The sequence below is a fragment of the Chenopodium album genome, chromosome 3 (assembly GCF_948465745.1).
Source record: "Chenopodium album chromosome 3, dcCheAlbu1.1, whole genome shotgun sequence".
In the NCBI taxonomy this organism is placed as follows: Eukaryota; Viridiplantae; Streptophyta; class Magnoliopsida; order Caryophyllales; family Amaranthaceae; genus Chenopodium; species Chenopodium album.
Window position 1 is genome coordinate 85,717,635 of NC_137836.1, and position 22,455 is coordinate 85,740,089.

Consider the following 22,455-nt stretch of genomic DNA (forward strand, 5'->3'; position numbering starts at 1 on the left):
TTTCATAATAATTGCAATAATTCCTTGTACCTACTATTATTTTATTATTTCTCCCTCTAGTAACCCACATTTACAAATATTCTAGTATTTCTCTTTCCTATCATCCTCATTTATACTTTTTTAAAAAGTGTTTTACTTCTCAAAAACTTTATAAACCTGTTTTTTATTTTTTTATTTTTAGTTTTACTTTTTCACTATTCAGATGTCATGTTTGACTTAATTTTTGTTTGCTATTATATAATACTTCTTCCGTTCTATTAATAATGCAAAAAGTCCATTGTTGTAATATTAATAGAACAGAGGGAGTATATCATTAAATTCGTTACAATGTCTACCGTTCATAATTTAATTTTTCATAATTTAATTTTATTACAATTTTTATCAATAGAAAATTAAAGATTATTAATGATCATAGTAACGTCCCGATAAATATGCGGATCGAATTGATGTAATTTTAAAAAAACAAACAAACAAAGGAAGTAGTATTATAGAATATTTTCTTTTGATCCCAGTCTTTACTTTTCCTAAAACATTGTACATACCCTAATGTTGCTAAACAGAGGGAGTATATATTAATTGGAAACCTCGGTCGGTTGTGAAATTTGCTTAGTGCCTCCAAATTGGTTGAGGTGGCCTAGTTGACATTTGTTGATGATTTGGGCTGATGATCATATTACATCTCCACGAGTCCATCATTTAATTTGTTGACTTGAAACATCGGAAACCCAATTACAAGTAAAAGGAGTGCACGGGAGAAGGGCCCCTTAGCTGATTAGTATAGAAGTATAGAAGCCCATTAGGAGTCTGACTAATTCAAAGAAAGACTTGATAAACCCCCTCAAAAAAGTTATTTGTGATGTTAGGACAAGACTCACAACAGCATTTTCTTCTCACATAACCGCGTAGAAATTTCAAGGGACAAAATCTATAAATGATCTTGGCAAACTTAATCCTCTGTAATCTTTTTATCTACTTATACCAAATAAAATTACAGGATAATATAACAAAGAGATTTATTTAGTACAAATGGAGCAACTTCCACCTGGTTTTCGGTTCTACCCAACTGAAGAAGAGCTCATCGCCTTCTACCTCCACAATAGCCAAAGACCGGACCTACACCGCGTCATCCCTTCCATTGATATCTACAACTTTGAGCCCTCTCAGCTCCCAGGTTAGTTCACCCTCTATCTTCATTCATCAAAGTGTCATTTCGGGTACTGTGCATACATAATACTATCCCCGTTTTTTAGTATTTGCAGCTTTAGAATGTTTTATATCTCACAAATAATGGCTTAAAGTTGCAAATAATATAAAGTAGTGGTAATAATAATGTTAGTTTTTTTTTGGTGTTTAGAGAGCCATAATGGCGGGGATGAGAATCGATCCCAGGATTTCCTGAAACCGGGAGGGAAGCTCGAACCACTTGAGCTATCCCTCACTATCAATAATAATGTTAGTTTGTTGTGCATTATGCATACATACGTAGTACTTCGTATTAATTAATAAGCGTTCAGTTCTAATCTGTGTATTTGCAAAAAATGACAGGGCTAGCAGGGGAGCTATGTCACAGGGATACCGAGCAATGGTTCTTCTTCACGCCGCAGCAGGAGAGAGAAGCGAGAGGAGGGAGGCCTAATCGGACTACTGCTTCTGGTTATTGGAAGGCCACTGGTTCACCAAGCTACGTTTACTCATCACAGAACAAAGTTATAGGAGTGAAGAAAACCCTGGTGTTTTACAAGGGCAAAGCTCCTATTGGCAGGAAAACCAAGTGGAAAATGAATGAATATAAGGCTATTAAGCAACAAGACTTTCAAACTATTAATGCATCATCTATCACAACTTCTATTCCAGAGGTACCACAATATATACTTGTATATATATACGACTACTTCAGTACTTCTCTTTACTTGTTCATTCATTTAATTGAAGTGTCAAGTTGCCTTTTTCTTAAGTGACACCTCCTAGATTTAAACTTCTTAACCTTTTGTTTTAATACTTCCCCTCGAGTTCCTCCGTTTTATTTGTATTATTTACTACAGTTGTTATTTATATTTCTTTTATAGTTCTATTGTATTTTTATCAAAATAAATTAATCATCTAATTGCTGCACAAACGCAATATAATACTAGAGCAAAAACTCTTTTGAAAATCCGCATATCATCAAGTGATGCAAATAATGCTAATTTGATAGAAAGGGAGAGGGTAGAAAGAAAATAATGCATAGACTACAAGTACTTTATAATATACTACGTATTGTCCTTGAATACTCGTCAAGTTTAATTACATATTCTAAGGCTATGTATAATAAATTATCCTATTTCATGACCTCATTATTTATTCACACAAGATTAAAAGAAAAAAAATTGATATGGGTTGTTCATGAATAACTATTTTTAATTTTGTATTAAACATAATTATGAAAATTACCTTTTAAGAAAATGCACATTAATATAAGACCCAAATTGATATATTTTTGTTTCTTTATAGATTAGCATACAAAACAAGTCAAAATTTGATCAAATTAGACAATTATTGCAGATTATATTTATTAAAAAAAATAAATTCAAATTAGATCAGATCAAATAAATACAAGCCTTCGCGACTTATTTAGATTTAGGGGCCGGTGGATTGGATAGCTTTATTGTATTAGTCCTATTGTTTGGTTATTCTTTTTTTTTTTTTCTTTTCTTTTCTTTTTTGCTAAACCATATTGCTTCCAAAATTGGTGCAGCTGAAGCATGGGCTTAGCTTGTGCAGGGTTTATATAACCTCTGGGTGTGCTCGGGCTTTCGATCGACGGCCACCAGGAACAATCTTAAGTGACTTAAATCCTCAAAATTACCAAGCTATTCAAGCGAGTGGAAAAGGGTCACAAAGTGCTGATGCCACACCGTTGTTAATGGAGAAAAGTAGCTCAACTGACAGCTTTAATTCAAGATGTGATGATCAGGGGACCGTCCGAGAGGCTGGAGCTGGAAGCAGCTACAACTCTGAGTTTGAGCTCGCTGAAGATGGTTTCTTCAGTGATTGGAAACAACTAGGTCGGTTTTGATCAGGATTCTAAATAGCCAATATATTGAAGGATATGCTAATCATTTGCATCTGCAGGACAAGTTGGGGGCTGTTTCTTTTAACATACCAAATCTCACAGAAGATTACCGAGCAGAGAAAGGCAGTAGAAGACTAGAAGCATCAAAAGAAAGAAGTGATTTTCTCTTTAACTACGAGTATTCAAGACTTCTTTGCAGCAAATGATCATATATGATGAATTAGTACTTTGTTTAGCGACTATTCCTATCCGATCTAGCTGCTACTTTGCTAGTACCTCCGTTCTTTTTTCAAGGATAAATGCATCATTTTAACTGTTTTTACACTATATATTTTAGCTTTGACCACTTTTATTTACTAATATAGAACACTACTCGTCTACTCTACATAATTAATATAAATGATACGGAGTATGTGTTACAATTCGTCATTTAGAGCAAGAAGTTTATCCCAAAATTCTATCAATAATTCAAGGCATTACACATTTACACAATCACAAAACTATATAATAATATAATTTGAAATGAACCAAGTCGAGCATAAGCAACAAAACCCAATGTAAATTTCAGGGATCGGGGCCAAAGAACAATGAGCACATATTCTGGGTATTTTAAAATCAGAAATCCAATAGCATTTGCAGCCAAATGTGCTTGTTATCATGAAGAAATCTAGACAAGTAAGACAACTGCAGAAACGATCCATATTTACATACTATGTATTAAACAACTTTTCGTGTAAATCAAGCAGATATGAGACATGCACGCACTTTGATAAATGTACAAATGTAAATCCCTTTTTGTACAGACTTTCAGAGAGGAACAAAAACATCTTTTCCAAACACGTAGGGTAACACAATCGCAGAATCGCCTCTCTTACGATAGAGAAACAACTGACAAAGACCTGTGAAAAACTTCAGAACTGATGCCAGCAAGACAACTAGCTAAGTTCTGCAATTTGGCAGAGTAAGACCTCCGCAGCAAGCAGCAATTATAATAAATAGAAGTACAACCAGCAAGCATGTCAGCCAAAGCCTGCAAGGACGTTAGAAAGCCTGTCACAATGGTAATCAGCTTAGAGCCTTAGAGACTGTAAAACTTAAGCCTTGGAACATTCAATGCTCTGGTTGTCGTTTTTAACTATCAAAACATGAGGTGCTGAATTCATTGCAAATTTGATTCAAGACATGTAAGAACTTTGTAGAAACTAAAAAGGCGAGTAAATCTTACAGCAACTTGGCATTTTTCATCCAGAGGGCACGACGAAGACGCTTTGACTGTTTCCTGAAATGGAAAGCACTATCTTGCATAGTTGCAGTTTTATCTACAAGAAGCTCAATTCTGTCACCTCTCTCCAGTATCTTTTCAATATTTTCTACCATAATTGTCCGAATCTGGACAAACCAATAAATTTTCAAAAAATGTACAGTACAAATAAAATAGCTTTTTAGTAATCGAAGTCCTGTTTGTTAATGATAAAGGAAGACTTCATAAAAATTACACACAAATCCTAACTATTGAGAACCAACAAAAATAGATATGAAGATAACTTTCACAATCAAATAAGCTTTTTCATGCTAATTGTAAGGATACACCCATATTCAGCTCTCATGCTGATGGAAGATGGATGGGGATCATACAAAAGGGTCTTACTCCAGCCCAGTCAACCAAGAAAATAATCATTAATGGTAAAATGATTCAATAAGAGCAAGCAAGATTTTCTGCATAACAATTAGCAAGCCTTCTCCACAAATTGCAATAAGTGACGCAATATGTGCATCACATCAAAATGACTTGAAGCAATAAGGAGAACGGTAAATATTGAAAACTAGCAAAAATGCTAAAACCTAAACAAAACTTGCCTCGTTAACTTCTCCTCTGACACGATTTATAGTATCTGCTGAAGGGCTGCTGGAAAAGAACTCCATTTGCTGATGCAAAACTCTTGAAAACTCATCGTTCACAGCGTAAGCAGGTGCATGCTGGGCTATTTTGCTATAATTTTTCAAGAACCGCATATGAATCTCCTCTAAATATGAGAATGGGATACGTCCTACCAAACAACAAAAAGACAGATAAGAAAAGACTACAAGAACTAGTAATTCAAACACAGTGATGAAGAACTTATGCAGAAAGCTAAAGTGTTGAAGACATAGAGCAAGGACATAAGTACAAGACAAGATAAAGAGGCTGAGCCTCCATGCAAATTATGAGTAATAACTTTCAATCAGAACTAAGAGGCTGAGCCTCCATGCAAATTATGAATAATAACTTTCAATCAGAACTTTAATCCATTCATTAGTACAGTAGGGCTTTGCCCTGAAATTTAGTCAAAGGATTAATCTAAGTAAATTCCATTCATAGAGGCCTTTAAAATTACATACTATAGAAATTCACAAGGGAAAACTTTAGACTCACATTTTTAAGGATAAGCTTATTAATAGAAATATTAGTGTCTCACTTTTCACAATACCGCTCAACCCTCTGCAAATGATATTTTCTAGTACAATCTACAAGATAACAAACACTTAAATTCCAATGATAGCACGGAATCCTTCCAATTTGTCAATTGATGCCACAATGACCACAACACACAACACAATCCCTCACTTTTGCAACTCTATTACCATGTTTGCAATTGCAATGCAATAACATGATCAACAAAATAGAGACTACGTAAAAAAATCCAATAGCCAACACAAGGTTTTATAGCACGTCTAGAGGAGTAAAAACATATATCATGGAAAGAACTCACTCCCTTTACTTTGTACAACCTCTTTTGCTATTGTCTATCCGGAATTTAATTAACGTAAGGATTAAAGTCAACAAAAAAACTCCTCCCTAAGATCAACCTCTGGAATCAAAGAGCACTAAAAGTCAAAAAAGTTGTCCCACGCCTTCACATTTGTCTAACTGACAGAACGACAGTCACAAAAGACATTCTACACCTCCCAACTTGTGTGCACATACACCCACACAACACATAAAAATGCACTGTAACAAATGCTAAGTCTTCTGGAAACTATGGGATAAAACAGATGAATGATTTAGATCACCTAATTGAGTTGCATAATCATTTTAATTTGAAACACCATTTTTGCCCCTACTCTACCCCTCAACCCTCATTAATTACACTCTCTAACAAAATGCCACGAGGAACATTACATTAATGGGAGGCTCAGGATTGGGTGAACAATCGAGGTATAAAACTCATCAGCAGTCCATAAAATTATGGGAGAGAATGACAGACAGTAGAATGAGGAATATATGAGGATCTCACACAACCAATTTGGGTTTATGCCAGAACGGTCTGCCATGGAAGCTATACATTTGATAAGGCATTGATTCAACTCTTAGCTCAAATGGAGAGCAAAGGGTAATATGTGACCTAGCATACCATGGAAGATATACATTTGATAAAGCATCATACGGCGATCACACCAGGGTTTATAAGTCAAACAAGGGCATTCAAGAAAGATCCTTTTAAGCAAGAATAGCAAAAATGCATATGTTGAGGTAAATTGTATGCCTTAAAAGACAGAATTAGATGAAGATCATAGGAGGAAAGTTGGAGCTGCATATTGTGTTGGCTTGAGCATATTAGACAGACAGAGTGATCAAAAGACACACCAATATGGAATGTAAAGGGGAAAACCAAAGATCACCTTGAATAGAAGGAGTTAATTACATGAAGAGGCTGGGTTTGTGAAACATATAGCATTAGACAGAAGGGAATGGAAAGAGAGGATCATGTAGGCGAGATAAAGATCTTGTTCTAGCTTTAAAATTAATCAGCCATAGGCCCAAAGTCCAATATAACCACTGCAGGGACTATGTCAAAGGCATATGGTAGGGGTACGACCATACCACAGAATACTTCCAGAAAAAGAATAACAACATCCTTTTATGATCAACAGCTCTAAATATATATAGATGGTTAGATGTTACATGTGGTAAAAGAGAGTGATTTGAATAACTTTGCTAACATTCAAACACCTCAATTATTAATACTATCATCATTTACAGGAAGACGAAAGGGAGTGTGATGGCTGATACGGCATTGGAATTATAGATGGGGATTGGTCTTGGTAGCCAAGGAACACAAAACAGCTACACAAAGCTTGAATGTGACGAAACTTATGCGAAATCATCAACATATACAGATGGTAATGGCTTTCTTCTTTTGTCTGAGAAAGACGATGTTTTTCAATGAGTAAGTGGCTTTTAAGCTACTCCGTTTCAAGATCCAAATCTTGCGTTGTGTGAAAGATGAGTAAGATGGACAATAGTTTATTTAGTTCAGTAGGCCATTGCCCATCCCACTTTCTTTTCCATTCTCTTCAATTTGTGCTTATATTGTGCATTAAACAATTTCAAAAGAAATAGTTTCCTAAGTGTCTTACTATGTGTAAACAGTAAACTGTATCCACCAATAAGAGATGGTCTACTCTAATCTAGGGAAGACAAGAACTGACAAAAAATCCCAAGCCCTATCTTTGCTTTGTGCTAAGCTGCTAGCAATAGAATACCTGCTAGAATACTTGCAAAGGGGTATGGATAACCTCAAAGATGAGCTTGACTTCAATTATCGCAGATTTGCAGACATGAATTCAGTAATTCCAAAAAAAAGAACCTTCAAAAAGGGCTGTCACCATAAGACACCACACCTTCTATTTAAGACCAAAATAACTACCTACCCTTCCCATGTTGAAATTAATAAAGGACACTGAAGTATAAATTGGCAAGGCTGACCAACAATACTCCTATAGTCCTATTACTTACAAGATAGGAGAACTCTTTTATTATAAGGCAAGGTCAAAATGATATCTTCTTCTATTAAAAGTAATAAAATATAGTGTATCATAAGGCAAGGTCAAAATGATATCTTCTTCTAATACCTGGGAAAAAAGGGGAAAGAAAAACCCTAAACTTAAATTACTTACAAGATAGGAGAATTTAAAAAAAAAAAAAAAAAAAGAAAAAAAAGAAAGATGATGGTCACCTCTTCTCTCCTTTGTCCTCTTCTGTTTATCTTCCCCTCCATATCTCCTCCCTCTTTCACCTACTAATGACTTCCGCTTCCTCCAACCAAGTGTAGCGACCAGCTAGGACATCACCATCTCATTGTGTTACACTCTAAGGGGGCGCTTGGATTGGGAGTATTAAATTAAGGGGTAATAAAAGTCCAAGCAAGCAAAATTAAACATAGGAGAGGGAGAACTAGTGATGATGTGATTGTAAGAAGATTTATATAGTGATGGTAAAATGAGGGCAATAGGTTACCCACCCTCCTTATGTCATTATAACCTTAATTCATTTATAAACACCTTGTCTCCCTACAATATTACCTCTAATAAACTATAATTTACCTAGTTTGACTTTTATTACCCCCCTTAATTTATTACCCCCATTCCAAGTGCCCCCTAAGTGGTGATCAAATGACTTACTCCTATACATCTAGAAGCACAACTTTGAGGACATAGACAGTGATGAAGCTATTGTAACCAGTTAGGTAAACAAAGAAAGGATTACATTATTGCATATTTCAACTTATACCAATCTGATACTTTTTCCTTACAACTACACGGTCCGCACCTATAGTGAATCTAACCCATATATGATTCATACCTATACCTAATAGGCCAATACTCATGTACAATAACGTAGATCTTCTAAACTTAGATATTTGACATATGTTGCATAACTCCCTCCGTTTTTTAAGTGTTTCACTTCTATATTTGGCAAACTATTACTTTCACTTTTTTTTTTTTTTTTTTTTTTTTTTTTTTTCACTTGCAACACATCTTTTCATCAAGCTATTTGAGGAAGTGAGTAGACTATGTAAATGGATGAATTAAGATATAAAATTTAAAATGTAACTTATAATTTTCTTCCTTAAACTGCGTGCCAAAGTAATATCACTAAAGCAGATATTCCTCTTACTAAAACAGAACCATCAAAACTAACCAATTCTCTCTCCCCCAACAACCAGATCCAAAATCCACAATAGCACATAGTAATCATATCCCCAAACATTTACTCAATTGAAACCCCAATTGTTCGCGTACATTAAAATTAACCAATTAAAAGAGGTAAATCAAGAGAAACAAACAGACGATTCATAAAATCCAAACTCTAAATCAATTTGCCAGGGTAAGATGAAATAAAGCCCTAAAAATAAAGCAAGTAGTAATGAATTAAAAACTACAATCACATAAAAAACAATCAAGACAAAAAAACAGAGAATGAGAGAGAAAAAGTACTGCCGAAGGTATCATTGGCCATACAGAGGAAGGTAAGACCATCGGCCCGATAAATGTGAAAGATATACCGATCTTGTGAGAAACAAAGACGAGAATCAACTTCCGACGGAAGTTTTTCAAGAATACGGCGAGCCACGGCGCCGATGTTGCCGGTAACGGCGCAGAACTCCGATAGCACAGTGGTTCCTCTCGCAACCACCGCGTACAATATCGCCATATGCTAATTAGTTGATCGATCGGATTCCTGCTATCTCTCTCTTCTTTCCTTGAACAACTGACCGCTGTACAACGACTTTGTTGGGCGTGGCTAATTTAACCAGTTGTCTGTTACAGGGAGTATCATTTTATTAGGGAAAAAAAAAAAAAAACTTTGATTAAAAATATGGTTTAAAAGGTTTTGGAGTGATTTTGGCCCTTTGAATCAAAATTGACAAAAAAAAAATCAGATATATCACATTTTGTGTCACACAAAACATTTGTTGTTATTTCTGACATTTGTAATATTTTTTTGTCATTTCTGACCTCAAATTGGATCCAAAGAGAAAATGATCCTCAAAATCATTAGAGTGCATTTTTTAGCACAAAAATTAAAGCACTTTTTTTTAATTCCATAAGATTTAATGATTATTTTGACGGCAAGTGATAAAAAACAATGTTGATATTTATATGCGTTTTTTTTTTTTTTTTTTTTTTGTAGTAATAGTAAATAATTTCAAAACTTATCAAAACCATTAAAAAAAAACTTTACTTTTTCCGTTTAATAATATTAGTCTCATAGATTATTTGACTATGAGAAGTCGATCTTAATGGTTTAAGATACTGCTAACAGAAATATTGCCAGAATCCTTAAGAAAGTCATTAATAAACATCTATACAATTTAATATTCACAGAGCACAAATGGAACAACATAATAAATAGCACTTAAATCGACAATATACAAGTAATACAGAAACTATACAAAAACGCTATAATTGAATGTTTATGGCACTTACCAAATTTTAGCTGTGCAATTACATATATACCATGATCATTATTAAATTTTTAGGGTTTAGGGTTTTAGGGTTTAGGGTTAGGGTTTTAGGGTTAGGGTTTTAGGGTTAGGGTTTAGGGTTTTAGGGTTTAGGGTTCAGGGTTTAGGGTTCAGGGTTCAGGGTTCAGGGTTCAGGGTTCAGGGTTCAGGGTTTAGGGTTTTAGGGTTTAGGGTTTAGGGGTTTAGGGTTCAGGGTTCAGGGTTCAGGGTTCAGGGTTCAGGGTTCAGGGTTCAGGGTTCAGGGTTCAGGGTTCAGGGTTTAGGGTTTAGGGTTCAGGGTTTAGGGTTCAGGGTTCAGGGTTCAGGGTTCAGGGTTTAGGGTTCAGGGTTTAGGGTTTAGGGTTCAGGGTTTAGGGTTTAGGGTTTAGGGTTTAGGGTTTAGGGTTTAGGGTTTTAGGGTTTTAGGGTTTAGGGTTTTAGGGTTTTAGGGTTTAGGGTTTTAGGGTTTAGGGTTTAGGGTTTAGGGTTTAGGGTTTAGGGTTTAGGGTTTAGGGTTTAGGGTTTAGGGTTTAGGGTTTAGGGTTTAGGGTTTAGGGTTTAGGGTTTAGGGTTTAGGGTTTAGGGTTTAGGGTTTAGGGTTTAGGGTTTAGGGTTTAGGGTTTAGGGTTTAGGGTTTAGGGTTTAGGGTTTAGGGTTTAGGGTTTAGGGTTTAGGGTTTAGGGTTTAGGGTTTAGGGTTTAGGGTTTAGGGTTTAGGGTTTAGGGTTTAGGGTTTAGGGTTTAGGGTTTAGGGTTTAGGGTTTAGGGTTTAGGGTTTAGGGTTTAGGGTTTAGGGTTTAGGGTTTAGGGTTTAGGGTTTAGGGTTTAGGGTTTAGGGTTTAGGGTTTAGGGTTTAGGGTTTAGGGTTTAGGGTTTAGGGTTTAGGGTTTAGGGTTTAGGGTTTAGGGTTTAGGGTTTAGGGTTTAGGGTTTAGGGTTTAGGGTTTAGGGTTTAGGGTTTAGGGTTTAGGGTTTAGGGTTTAGGGTTTAGGGTTTAGGGTTTAGGGTTTAGGGTTTAGGGTTTAGGGTTTAGGGTTTAGGGTTTAGGGTTTAGGGTTTAGGGTTTAGGGTTTAGGGTTTAGGGTTTAGGGTTTAGGGTTTAGGGTTTAGGGTTTAGGGTTTAGGGTTTAGGGTTTAGGGTTTAGGGTTTAGGGTTTAGGGTTTAGGGTTTAGGGTTTAGGGTTTAGGGTTTAGGGTTTAGGGTTTAGGGTTTAGGGTTTAGGGTTTAGGGTTTAGGGTTTAGGGTTTAGGGTTTAGGGTTTAGGGTTTAGGGTTTAGGGTTTAGGGTTTAGGGTTTAGGGTTTAGGGTTTAGGGTTTAGGGTTTAGGGTTTAGGGTTTAGGGTTTAGGGTTTAGGGTTTAGGGTTTAGGGTTTAGGGTTTAGGGTTTAGGGTTTAGGGTTTAGGGTTTAGGGTTTAGGGTTTAGGGTTTAGGGTTTAGGGTTTAGGGTTTAGGGTTTAGGGTTTAGGGTTTAGGGTTTAGGGTTTAGGGTTTAGGGTTTAGGGTTTAGGGTTTAGGGTTTAGGGTTTAGGGTTTAGGGTTTAGGGTTTAGGGTTTAGGGTTTAGGGTTTAGGGTTTAGGGTTTAGGGTTTAGGGTTTAGGGTTTAGGGTTTAGGGTTTAGGGTTTAGGGTTTAGGGTTTAGGGTTTAGGGTTTAGGGTTTAGGGTTTAGGGTTTAGGGTTTAGGGTTTAGGGTTTAGGGTTTAGGGTTTAGGGTTTAGGGTTTAGGGTTTAGGGTTTAGGGTTTAGGGTTTAGGGTTTAGGGTTTAGGGTTTAGGGTTTAGGGTTTAGGGTTTAGGGTTTAGGGTTTAGGGTTTAGGGTTTAGGGTTTAGGGTTTAGGGTTTAGGGTTTAGGGTTTAGGGTTTAGGGTTTAGGGTTTAGGGTTTAGGGTTTAGGGTTTAGGGTTTAGGGTTTAGGGTTTAGGGTTTAGGGTTTAGGGTTTAGGGTTTAGGGTTTAGGGTTTAGGGTTTAGGGTTTAGGGTTTAGGGTTTAGGGTTTAGGGTTTAGGGTTTAGGGTTTAGGGTTTAGGGTTTAGGGTTTAGGGTTTAGGGTTTAGGGTTTAGGGTTTAGGGTTTAGGGTTTAGGGTTTAGGGTTTAGGGTTTAGGGTTTAGGGTTTAGGGTTTAGGGTTTAGGGTTTAGGGTTTAGGGTTTAGGGTTTAGGGTTTAGGGTTTAGGGTTTAGGGTTTAGGGTTTAGGGTTTAGGGTTTAGGGTTTAGGGTTTAGGGTTTAGGGTTTAGGGTTTAGGGTTTAGGGTTTAGGGTTTAGGGTTTAGGGTTTAGGGTTTAGGGTTTAGGGTTTAGGGTTTAGGGTTTAGGGTTTAGGGTTTAGGGTTTAGGGTTTAGGGTTTAGGGTTTAGGGTTTAGGGTTTAGGGTTTAGGGTTTAGGGTTTAGGGTTTAGGGTTTAGGGTTTAGGGTTTAGGGTTTAGGGTTTAGGGTTTAGGGTTTAGGGTTTAGGGTTTAGGGTTTAGGGTTTAGGGTTTAGGGTTTAGGGTTTAGGGTTTAGGGTTTAGGGTTTAGGGTTTAGGGTTTAGGGTTTAGGGTTTAGGGTTTAGGGTTTAGGGTTTAGGGTTTAGGGTTTAGGGTTTAGGGTTTAGGGTTTAGGGTTTAGGGTTTAGGGTTTAGGGTTTAGGGTTTAGGGTTTAGGGTTTAGGGTTTAGGGTTTAGGGTTTAGGGTTTAGGGTTTAGGGTTTAGGGTTTAGGGTTTAGGGTTTAGGGTTTAGGGTTTAGGGTTTAGGGTTTAGGGTTTAGGGTTTAGGGTTTAGGGTTTAGGGTTTAGGGTTTAGGGTTTAGGGTTTAGGGTTTAGGGTTTAGGGTTTAGGGTTTAGGGTTTAGGGTTTAGGGTTTAGGGTTTAGGGTTTAGGGTTTAGGGTTTAGGGTTTAGGGTTTAGGGTTTAGGGTTTAGGGTTTAGGGTTTAGGGTTTAGGGTTTAGGGTTTAGGGTTTAGGGTTTAGGGTTTAGGGTTTAGGGTTTAGGGTTTAGGGTTTAGGGTTTAGGGTTTAGGGTTTAGGGTTTAGGGTTTAGGGTTTAGGGTTTAGGGTTTAGGGTTTAGGGTTTAGGGTTTAGGGTTTAGGGTTTAGGGTTTAGGGTTTAGGGTTTAGGGTTTAGGGTTTAGGGTTTAGGGTTTAGGGTTTAGGGTTTAGGGTTTAGGGTTTAGGGTTTAGGGTTTAGGGTTTAGGGTTTAGGGTTTAGGGTTTAGGGTTTAGGGTTTAGGGTTTAGGGTTTAGGGTTTAGGGTTTAGGGTTTAGGGTTTAGGGTTTAGGGTTTAGGGTTTAGGGTTTAGGGTTTAGGGTTTAGGGTTTAGGGTTTAGGGTTTAGGGTTTAGGGTTTAGGGTTTAGGGTTTAGGGTTTAGGGTTTAGGGTTTAGGGTTTAGGGTTTAGGGTTTAGGGTTTAGGGTTTAGGGTTTAGGGTTTAGGGTTTAGGGTTTAGGGTTTAGGGTTTAGGGTTTAGGGTTTAGGGTTTAGGGTTTAGGGTTTAGGGTTTAGGGTTTAGGGTTTAGGGTTTAGGGTTTAGGGTTTAGGGTTTAGGGTTTAGGGTTTAGGGTTTAGGGTTTAGGGTTTAGGGTTTAGGGTTTAGGGTTTAGGGTTTAGGGTTTAGGGTTTAGGGTTTAGGGTTTAGGGTTTAGGGTTTAGGGTTTAGGGTTTAGGGTTTAGGGTTTAGGGTTTAGGGTTTAGGGTTTAGGGTTTAGGGTTTAGGGTTTAGGGTTTAGGGTTTAGGGTTTAGGGTTTAGGGTTTAGGGTTTAGGGTTTAGGGTTTAGGGTTTAGGGTTTAGGGTTTAGGGTTTAGGGTTTAGGGTTTAGGGTTTAGGGTTTAGGGTTTAGGGTTTAGGGTTTAGGGTTTAGGGTTTAGGGTTTAGGGTTTAGGGTTTAGGGTTTAGGGTTTAGGGTTTAGGGTTTAGGGTTTAGGGTTTAGGGTTTAGGGTTTAGGGTTTAGGGTTTAGGGTTTAGGGTTTAGGGTTTAGGGTTTAGGGTTTAGGGTTTAGGGTTTAGGGTTTAGGGTTTAGGGTTTAGGGTTTAGGGTTTAGGGTTTAGGGTTTAGGGTTTAGGGTTTAGGGTTTAGGGTTTAGGGTTTAGGGTTTAGGGTTTAGGGTTTAGGGTTTAGGGTTTAGGGTTTAGGGTTTAGGGTTTAGGGTTTAGGGTTTAGGGTTTAGGGTTTAGGGTTTAGGGTTTAGGGTTTAGGGTTTAGGGTTTAGGGTTTAGGGTTTAGGGTTTAGGGTTTAGGGTTTAGGGTTTAGGGTTTAGGGTTTAGGGTTTAGGGTTTAGGGTTTAGGGTTTAGGGTTTAGGGTTTAGGGTTTAGGGTTTAGGGTTTAGGGTTTAGGGTTTAGGGTTTAGGGTTTAGGGTTTAGGGTTTAGGGTTTAGGGTTTAGGGTTTAGGGTTTAGGGTTTAGGGTTTAGGGTTTAGGGTTTAGGGTTTAGGGTTTAGGGTTTAGGGTTTAGGGTTTAGGGTTTAGGGTTTAGGGTTTAGGGTTTAGGGTTTAGGGTTTAGGGTTTAGGGTTTAGGGTTTAGGGTTTAGGGTTTAGGGTTTAGGGTTTAGGGTTTAGGGTTTAGGGTTTAGGGTTTAGGGTTTAGGGTTTAGGGTTTAGGGTTTAGGGTTTAGGGTTTAGGGTTTAGGGTTTAGGGTTTAGGGTTTAGGGTTTAGGGTTTAGGGTTTAGGGTTTAGGGTTTAGGGTTTAGGGTTTAGGGTTTAGGGTTTAGGGTTTAGGGTTTAGGGTTTAGGGTTTAGGGTTTAGGGTTTAGGGTTTAGGGTTTAGGGTTTAGGGTTTAGGGTTTAGGGTTTAGGGTTTAGGGTTTAGGGTTTAGGGTTTAGGGTTTAGGGTTTAGGGTTTAGGGTTTAGGGTTTAGGGTTTAGGGTTTAGGGTTTAGGGTTTAGGGTTTAGGGTTTAGGGTTTAGGGTTTAGGGTTTAGGGTTTAGGGTTTAGGGTTTAGGGTTTAGGGTTTAGGGTTTAGGGTTTAGGGTTTAGGGTTTAGGGTTTAGGGTTTAGGGTTTAGGGTTTAGGGTTTAGGGTTTAGGGTTTAGGGTTTAGGGTTTAGGGTTTAGGGTTTAGGGTTTAGGGTTTAGGGTTTAGGGTTTAGGGTTTAGGGTTTAGGGTTTAGGGTTTAGGGTTTAGGGTTTAGGGTTTAGGGTTTAGGGTTTAGGGTTTAGGGTTTAGGGTTTAGGGTTTAGGGTTTAGGGTTTAGGGTTTAGGGTTTAGGGTTTAGGGTTTAGGGTTTAGGGTTTAGGGTTTAGGGTTTAGGGTTTAGGGTTTAGGGTTTAGGGTTTAGGGTTTAGGGTTTAGGGTTTAGGGTTTAGGGTTTAGGGTTTAGGGTTTAGGGTTTAGGGTTTAGGGTTTAGGGTTTAGGGTTTAGGGTTTAGGGTTTAGGGTTTAGGGTTTAGGGTTTAGGGTTTAGGGTTTAGGGTTTAGGGTTTAGGGTTTAGGGTTTAGGGTTTAGGGTTTAGGGTTTAGGGTTTAGGGTTTAGGGTTTAGGGTTTAGGGTTTAGGGTTTAGGGTTTAGGGTTTAGGGTTTAGGGTTTAGGGTTTAGGGTTTAGGGTTTAGGGTTTAGGGTTTAGGGTTTAGGGTTTAGGGTTTAGGGTTTAGGGTTTAGGGTTTAGGGTTTAGGGTTTAGGGTTTAGGGTTTAGGGTTTAGGGTTTAGGGTTTAGGGTTTAGGGTTTAGGGTTTAGGGTTTAGGGTTTAGGGTTTAGGGTTTAGGGTTTAGGGTTTAGGGTTTAGGGTTTAGGGTTTAGGGTTTAGGGTTTAGGGTTTAGGGTTTAGGGTTTAGGGTTTAGGGTTTAGGGTTTAGGGTTTAGGGTTTAGGGTTTAGGGTTTAGGGTTTAGGGTTTAGGGTTTAGGGTTTAGGGTTTAGGGTTTAGGGTTTAGGGTTTAGGGTTTAGGGTTTAGGGTTTAGGGTTTAGGGTTTAGGGTTTAGGGTTTAGGGTTTAGGGTTTAGGGTTTAGGGTTTAGGGTTTAGGGTTTAGGGTTTAGGGTTTAGGGTTTAGGGTTTAGGGTTTAGGGTTTAGGGTTTAGGGTTTAGGGTTTAGGGTTTAGGGTTTAGGGTTTAGGGTTTAGGGTTTAGGGTTTAGGGTTTAGGGTTTAGGGTTTAGGGTTTAGGGTTTAGGGTTTAGGGTTTAGGGTTTAGGGTTTAGGGTTTAGGGTTTAGGGTTTAGGGTTTAGGGTTTAGGGTTTAGGGTTTAGGGTTTAGGGTTTAGGGTTTAGGGTTTAGGGTTTAGGGTTTAGGGTTTAGGGTTTAGGGTTTAGGGTTTAGGGTTTAGGGTTTAGGGTTTAGGGTTTAGGGTTTAGGGTTTAGGGTTTAGGGTTTAGGGTTTAGGGTTTAGGGTTTAGGGTTTAGGGTTTAGGGTTTAGGGTTTAGGGTTTAGGGTTTAGGGTTTAGGGTTTAGGGTTTAGGGTTTAGGGTTTAGGGTTTAGGGTTTAGGGTTTAGGGTTTAGGGTTTAGGGTTTAGGGTTTAGGGTTTAGGGTTTAGGGTTTAGGGTTTAGGGTTTAGGGTTTAGGGTTTAGGGTTTAGGGTTTAGGGTTTAGGGTTTAGGGTTTAGGGTTTAGGGTTTAGGGTTTAGGGTTTAGGGTTTAGGGTTTAGGGTTTAGGGTTTAGGGTTTAGGGTTTAGGGTTTAGGGTTTAGGGTTTAGGGTTTAGGGTTTAGGGTTTAGGGTTTAGGGTTTAGGGTTTAGGGTTTAGGGTTTAGGGTTTAGGGTTTAGGGTTTAGGGTTTAGGGTTTAGGGTTTAGGGTTTAGGGTTTAGGGTTTAGGGTTTAGGGTTTAGGGTTTAGGGTTTAGGGTTTAGGGTTTAGGGTTTAGGGTTTAGGGTTTAGGGTTTAGGGTTTAGGGTTTAGGGTTTAGGGTTTAGGGTTTAGGGTTTAGGGTTTAGGGTTTAGGGTTTAGGGTTTAGGGTTTAGGGTTTAGGGTTTAGGGTTTAGGGTTTAGGGTTTAGGGTTTAGGGTTTAGGGTTTAGGGTTTAGGGTTTAGGGTTTAGGGTTTAGGGTTTAGGGTTTAGGGTTTAGGGTTTAGGGTTTAGGGTTTAGGGTTTAGGGTTTAGGGTTTAGGGTTTAGGGTTTAGGGTTTAGGGTTTAGGGTTTAGGGTTTAGGGTTTAGGGTTTAGGGTTTAGGGTTTAGGGTTTAGGGTTTAGGGTTTAGGGTTTAGGGTTTAGGGTTTAGGGTTTAGGGTTTAGGGTTTAGGGTTTAGGGTTTAGGGTTTAGGGTTTAGGGTTTAGGGTTTAGGGTTTAGGGTTTAGGGTTTAGGGTTTAGGGTTTAGGGTTTAGGGTTTAGGGTTTAGGGTTTAGGGTTTAGGGTTTAGGGTTTAGGGTTTAGGGTTTAGGGTTTAGGGTTTAGGGTTTAGGGTTTAGGGTTTAGGGTTTAGGGTTTAGGGTTTAGGGTTTAGGGTTTAGGGTTTAGGGTTTAGGGTTTAGGGTTTAGGGTTTAGGGTTTAGGGTTTAGGGTTTAGGGTTTAGGGTTTAGGGTTTAGGGTTTAGGGTTTAGGGTTTAGGGTTTAGGGTTTAGGGTTTAGGGTTTAGGGTTTAGGGTTTAGGGTTTAGGGTTTAGGGTTTAGGGTTTAGGGTTTAGGGTTTAGGGTTTAGGGTTTAGGGTTTAGGGTTTAGGGTTTAGGGTTTAGGGTTTAGGGTTTAGGGTTTAGGGTTTAGGGTTTAGGGTTTAGGGTTTAGGGTTTAGGGTTTAGGGTTTAGGGTTTAGGGTTTAGGGTTTAGGGTTTAGGGTTTAGGGTTTAGGGTTTAGGGTTTAGGGTTTAGGGTTTAGGGTTTAGGGTTTAGGGTTTAGGGTTTAGGGTTTAGGGTTTAGGGTTTAGGGTTTAGGGTTTAGGGTTTAGGGTTTAGGGTTTAGGGTTTAGGGTTTAGGGTTTAGGGTTTAGGGTTTAGGGTTTAGGGTTTAGGGTTTAGGGTTTAGGGTTTAGGGTTTAGGGTTTAGGGTTTAGGGTTTAGGGTTTAGGGTTTAGGGTTTAGGGTTTAGGGTTTAGGGTTTAGGGTTTAGGGTTTAGGGTTTAGGGTTTAGGGTTTAGGGTTTAGGGTTTAGGGTTTAGGGTTTAGGGTTTAGGGTTTAGGGTTTAGGGTTTAGGGTTTAGGGTTTAGGGTTTAGGGTTTAGGGTTTAGGGTTTAGGGTTTAGGGTTTAGGGTTTAGGGTTTAGGGTTTAGGGTTTAGGGTTTAGGGTTTAGGGTTTAGGGTTTAGGGTTTAGGGTTTAGGGTTTAGGGTTTAGGGTTTAGGGTTTAGGGTTTAGGGTTTAGGGTTTAGGGTTTAGGGTTTAGGGTTTAGGGTTTAGGGTTTAGGGTTTAGGGTTTAGGGTTTAGGGTTTAGGGTTTAGGGTTTAGGGTTTAGGGTTTAGGGTTTAGGGTTTAGGGTTTAGGGTTTAGGGTTTAGGGTTTAGGGTTTAGGGTTTAGGGTTTAGGGTTTAGGGTTTAGGGTTTAGGGTTTAGGGTTTAGGGTTTAGGGTTTAGGGTTTAGGGTTTAGGGTTTAGGGTTTAGGGTTTAGGGTTTAGGGTTTAGGGTTTAGGGTTTAGGGTTTAGGGTTTAGGGTTTAGGGTTTAGGGTTTAGGGTTTAGGGTTTAGGGTTTAGGGTTTAGGGTTTAGGGTTTAGGGTTTAGGGTTTAGGGTTTAGGGTTTAGGGTTTAGGGTTTAGGGTTTAGGGTTTAGGGTTTAGGGTTTAGGGTTTAGGGTTTAGGGTTTAGGGTTTAGGGTTTAGGGTTTAGGGTTTAGGGTTTAGGGTTTAGGGTTTAGGGTTTAGGGTTTAGGGTTTAGGGTTTAGGGTTTAGGGTTTAGGGTTTAGGGTTTAGGGTTTAGGGTTTAGGGTTTAGGGTTTAGGGTTTAGGGTTTAGGGTTTAGGGTTTAGGGTTTAGGGTTTAGGGTTTAGGGTTTAGGGTTTAGGGTTTAGGGTTTAGGGTTTAGGGTTTAGGGTTTAGGGTTTAGGGTTTAGGGTTTAGGGTTTAGGGTTTAGGGTTTAGGGTTTAGGGTTTAGGGTTTAGGGTTTAGGGTTTAGGGTTTAGGGTTTAGGGTTTAGGGTTTAGGGTTTAGGGTTTAGGGTTTAGGGTTTAGGGTTTAGGGTTTAGGGTTTAGGGTTTAGGGTTTAGGGTTTAGGGTTTAGGGTTTAGGGTTTAGGGTTTAGGGTTTAGGGTTTAGGGTTTAGGGTTTAGGGTTTAGGGTTTAGGGTTTAGGGTTTAGGGTTTAGGGTTTAGGGTTTAGGGTTTAGGGTTTAGGGTTTAGGGTTTAGGGTTTAGGGTTTAGGGTTTAGGGTTTAGGGTTTAGGGTTTAGGGTTTAGGGTTTAGGGTTTAGGGTTTAGGGTTTAGGGTTTAGGGTTTAGGGTTTAGGGTTTAGGGTTTAGGGTTTAGGGTTTAGGGTTTAGGGTTTAGGGTTTAGGGTTTAGGGTTTAGGGTTTAGGGTTTAGGGTTTAGGGTTTAGGGTTTAGGGTTTAGGGTTTAGGGTTTAGGGTTTAGGGTTTAGGGTTTAGGGTTTAGGGTTTAGGGTTTAGGGTTTAGGGTTTAGGGTTTAGGGTTTAGGGTTTAGGGTTTAGGGTTTAGGGTTTAGGGTTTAGGGTTTAGGGTTTAGGGTTTAGGGTTTAGGGTTTAGGGTTTAGGGTTTAGGGTTTAGGGTTTAGGGTTTAGGGTTTAGGGTTTAGGGTTTAGGGTTTAGGGTTTAGGGTTTAGGGTTTAGGGTTTAGGGTTTAGGGTTTAGGGTTTAGGGTTTAGGGTTTAGGGTTTAGGGTTTAGGGTTTAGGGTTTAGGGTTTAGGGTTTAGGGTTTAGGGTTTAGGGTTTAGGGTTTAGGGTTTAGGGTTTAGGGTTTAGGGTTTAGGGTTTAGGGTTTAGGGTTTAGGGTTTAGGGTTTAGGGTTTAGGGTTTAGGGTTTAGGGTTTAGGGTTTAGGGTTTAGGGTTTAGGGTTTAGGGTTTAGGGTTTAGGGTTTAGGGTTTAGGGTTTAGGGTTTAGGGTTTAGGGTTTAGGGTTTAGGGTTTAGGGTTTAGGGTTTAGGGTTTAGGGTTTAGGGTTTAGGGTTTAGGGTTTAGGGTTTAGGGTTTAGGGTTTAGGGTTTAGGGTTTAGGGTTTAGGGTTTAGGGTTTAGGGTTTAGGGTTTAGGGTTTAGGGTTTAGGGTTTAGGGTTTAGGGTTTAGGGTTTAGGGTTTAGGGTTTAGGGTTTAGGGTTTAGGGTTTAGGGTTTAGGGTTTAGGGTTTAGGGTTTAGGGTTTAGGGTTTAGGGTTTAGGGTTTAGGGTTTAGGGTTTAGGGTTTAGGGTTTAGGGTTTAGGGTTTAGGGTTTAGGGTTTAGGGTTTAGGGTTTAGGGTTTAGGGTTTAGGGTTTAGGGTTTAGGGTTTAGGGTTTAGGGTTTAGGGTTTAGGGTTTAGGGTTTAGGGTTTAGGGTTTAGGGTTTAGGGTTTAGGGTTTAGGGTTTAGGGTTTAGGGTTTAGGGTTTAGGGTTTAGGGTTTAGGGTTTAGGGTTTAGGGTTTAGGGTTTAGGGTTTAGGGTTTAGGGTTTAGGGTTTAGGGTTTAGGGTTTAGGGTTTAGGGTTTAGGGTTTAGGGTTTAGGGTTTAGGGTTTAGGGTTTAGGGTTTAGGGTTTAGGGTTTAGGGTTTAGGGTTTAGGGTTTAGGGTTTAGGGTTTAGGGTTTAGGGTTTAGGGTTTAGGGTTTAGGGTTTAGGGTTTAGGGTTTAGGGTTTAGGGTTTAGGGTTTAGGGTTTAGGGTTTAGGGTTTAGGGTTTAGGGTTTAGGGTTTAGGGTTTAGGGTTTAGGGTTTAGGGTTTAGGGTTTAGGGTTTAGGGTTTAGGGTTTAGGGTTTAGGGTTTAGGGTTTAGGGTTTAGGGTTTAGGGTTTAGGGTTTAGGGTTTAGGGTTTAGGGTTTAGGGTTTAGGGTTTAGGGTTTAGGGTTTAGGGTTTAGGGTTTAGGGTTTAGGGTTTAGGGTTTAGGGTTTAGGGTTTAGGGTTTAGGGTTTAGGGTTTAGGGTTTAGGGTTTAGGGTTTAGGGTTTAGGGTTTAGGGTTTAGGGTTTAGGGTTTAGGGTTTAGGGTTTAGGGTTTAGGGTTTAGGGTTTAGGGTTTAGGGTTTAGGGTTTAGGGTTTAGGGTTTAGGGTTTAGGGTTTAGGGTTTAGGGTTTAGGGTTTAGGGTTTAGGGTTTAGGGTTTAGGGTTTAGGGTTTAGGGTTTAGGGTTTAGGGTTTAGGGTTTAGGGTTTAGGGTTTAGGGTTTAGGGTTTAGGGTTTAGGGTTTAGGGTTTAGGGTTTAGGGTTTAGGGTTTAGGGTTTAGGGTTTAGGGTTTAGGGTTTAGGGTTTAGGGTTTAGGGTTTAGGGTTTAGGGTTTAGGGTTTAGGGTTTAGGGTTTAGGGTTTAGGGTTTAGGGTTTAGGGTTTAGGGTTTAGGGTTTAGGGTTTAGGGTTTAGGGTTTAGGGTTTAGGGTTTAGGGTTTAGGGTTTAGGGTTTAGGGTTTAGGGTTTAGGGTTTAGGGTTTAGGGTTTAGGGTTTAGGGTTTAGGGTTTAGGGTTTAGGGTTTAGGGTTTAGGGTTTAGGGTTTAGGGTTTAGGGTTTAGGGTTTAGGGTTTAGGGTTTAGGGTTTAGGGTTTAGGGTTTAGGGTTTAGGGTTTAGGGTTTAGGGTTTAGGGTTTAGGGTTTAGGGTTTAGGGTTTAGGGTTTAGGGTTTAGGGTTTAGGGTTTAGGGTTTAGGGTTTAGGGTTTAGGGTTTAGGGTTTAGGGTTTAGGGTTTAGGGTTTAGGGTTTAGGGTTTAGGGTTTAGGGTTTAGGGTTTAGGGTTTAGGGTTTAGGGTTTAGGGTTTAGGGTTTAGGGTTTAGGGTTTAGGGTTTAGGGTTTAGGGTTTAGGGTTTAGGGTTTAGGGTTTAGGGTTTAGGGTTTAGGGTTTAGGGTTTAGGGTTTAGGGTTTAGGGTTTAGGGTTTAGGGTTTAGGGTTTAGGGTTTAGGGTTTAGGGTTTAGGGTTTAGGGTTTAGGGTTTAGGGTTTAGGGTTTAGGGTTTAGGGTTTAGGGTTTAGGGTTTAGGGTTTAGGGTTTAGGGTTTAGGGTTTAGGGTTTAGGGTTTAGGGTTTAGGGTTTAGGGTTTAGGGTTTAGGGTTTAGGGTTTAGGGTTTAGGGTTTAGGGTTTAGGGTTTAGGGTTTAGGGTTTAGGGTTTAGGGGTTTAGGGTTTAGGGTTTAGGGTTTAGGGTTTAGG

General features: G+C 39.1%; 2 protein-coding genes across 2 annotated transcripts; one reads left to right on the forward strand and one right to left on the reverse strand.

Moving 5' to 3' along the window:
• The first annotated feature begins 852 nt into the window (after positions 1-852).
• Positions 853-3,327, forward strand: LOC145621390 (NAC domain-containing protein 90-like). Its single transcript, XM_081676132.1, has 4 exons — positions 853-1,171; positions 1,546-1,856; positions 2,735-3,044; positions 3,112-3,327. Exons 1-4 carry the CDS (start codon positions 1,027-1,029, stop codon positions 3,135-3,137), a joined length of 792 nt encoding a protein of 263 aa, XP_081532258.1. The 5' UTR covers positions 853-1,026; the 3' UTR covers positions 3,138-3,327.
• Positions 3,328-3,657: 330 nt separating this feature from the next.
• Positions 3,658-9,662, reverse strand: LOC145624730 (vesicle-associated membrane protein 714-like). The gene is made up of 4 exons (XM_081677825.1): positions 9,311-9,662; positions 4,910-5,100; positions 4,278-4,441; positions 3,658-4,082 (listed from the first exon to the last, which is right to left on the reverse strand). The coding sequence occupies exons 1-4, from the start codon at positions 9,525-9,527 to the stop codon at positions 3,992-3,994; spliced, it is 663 nt and encodes a 220-aa protein (XP_081533951.1). The 5' UTR covers positions 9,528-9,662; the 3' UTR covers positions 3,658-3,991.
• Between the last annotated feature and the right edge of the window lie 12,793 nt (positions 9,663-22,455).

What these genes read in the sequence shown, in the direction of transcription:
- LOC145621390 (XM_081676132.1), top strand. Translation starts at nt 1,027, where the DNA reads ATGGAGCAACTTCCACCTGGTTTTCGGTTCTACCCAACTGAAGAAGAG. An exon ending in TGAGCCCTCTCAGCTCCCAG is followed by an intron (nt 1,172 to 1,545) that starts GTTAGTTCACCC and finishes AAAAAATGACAG; the next exon opens with GGCTAGCAGGGGAGCTATGT. An exon ending in CAGTGATTGGAAACAACTAG is followed by an intron (nt 3,045 to 3,111) that starts GTCGGTTTTGAT and finishes TTGCATCTGCAG; the next exon opens with GACAAGTTGGGGGCTGTTTC.
- LOC145624730 (XM_081677825.1), bottom strand. Translation starts at nt 9,527, where the DNA reads ATGGCGATATTGTACGCGGTGGTTGCGAGAGGAACCACTGTGCTATCG. An exon ending in TCAGAGGAGAAGTTAACGAG is followed by an intron (nt 4,442 to 4,909) that starts GCAAGTTTTGTT and finishes TGGTTTGTCCAG; the next exon opens with ATTCGGACAATTATGGTAGA. An exon ending in ATGAAAAATGCCAAGTTGCT is followed by an intron (nt 4,083 to 4,277) that starts GTAAGATTTACT and finishes ACGTCCTTGCAG; the next exon opens with GCTTTGGCTGACATGCTTGC.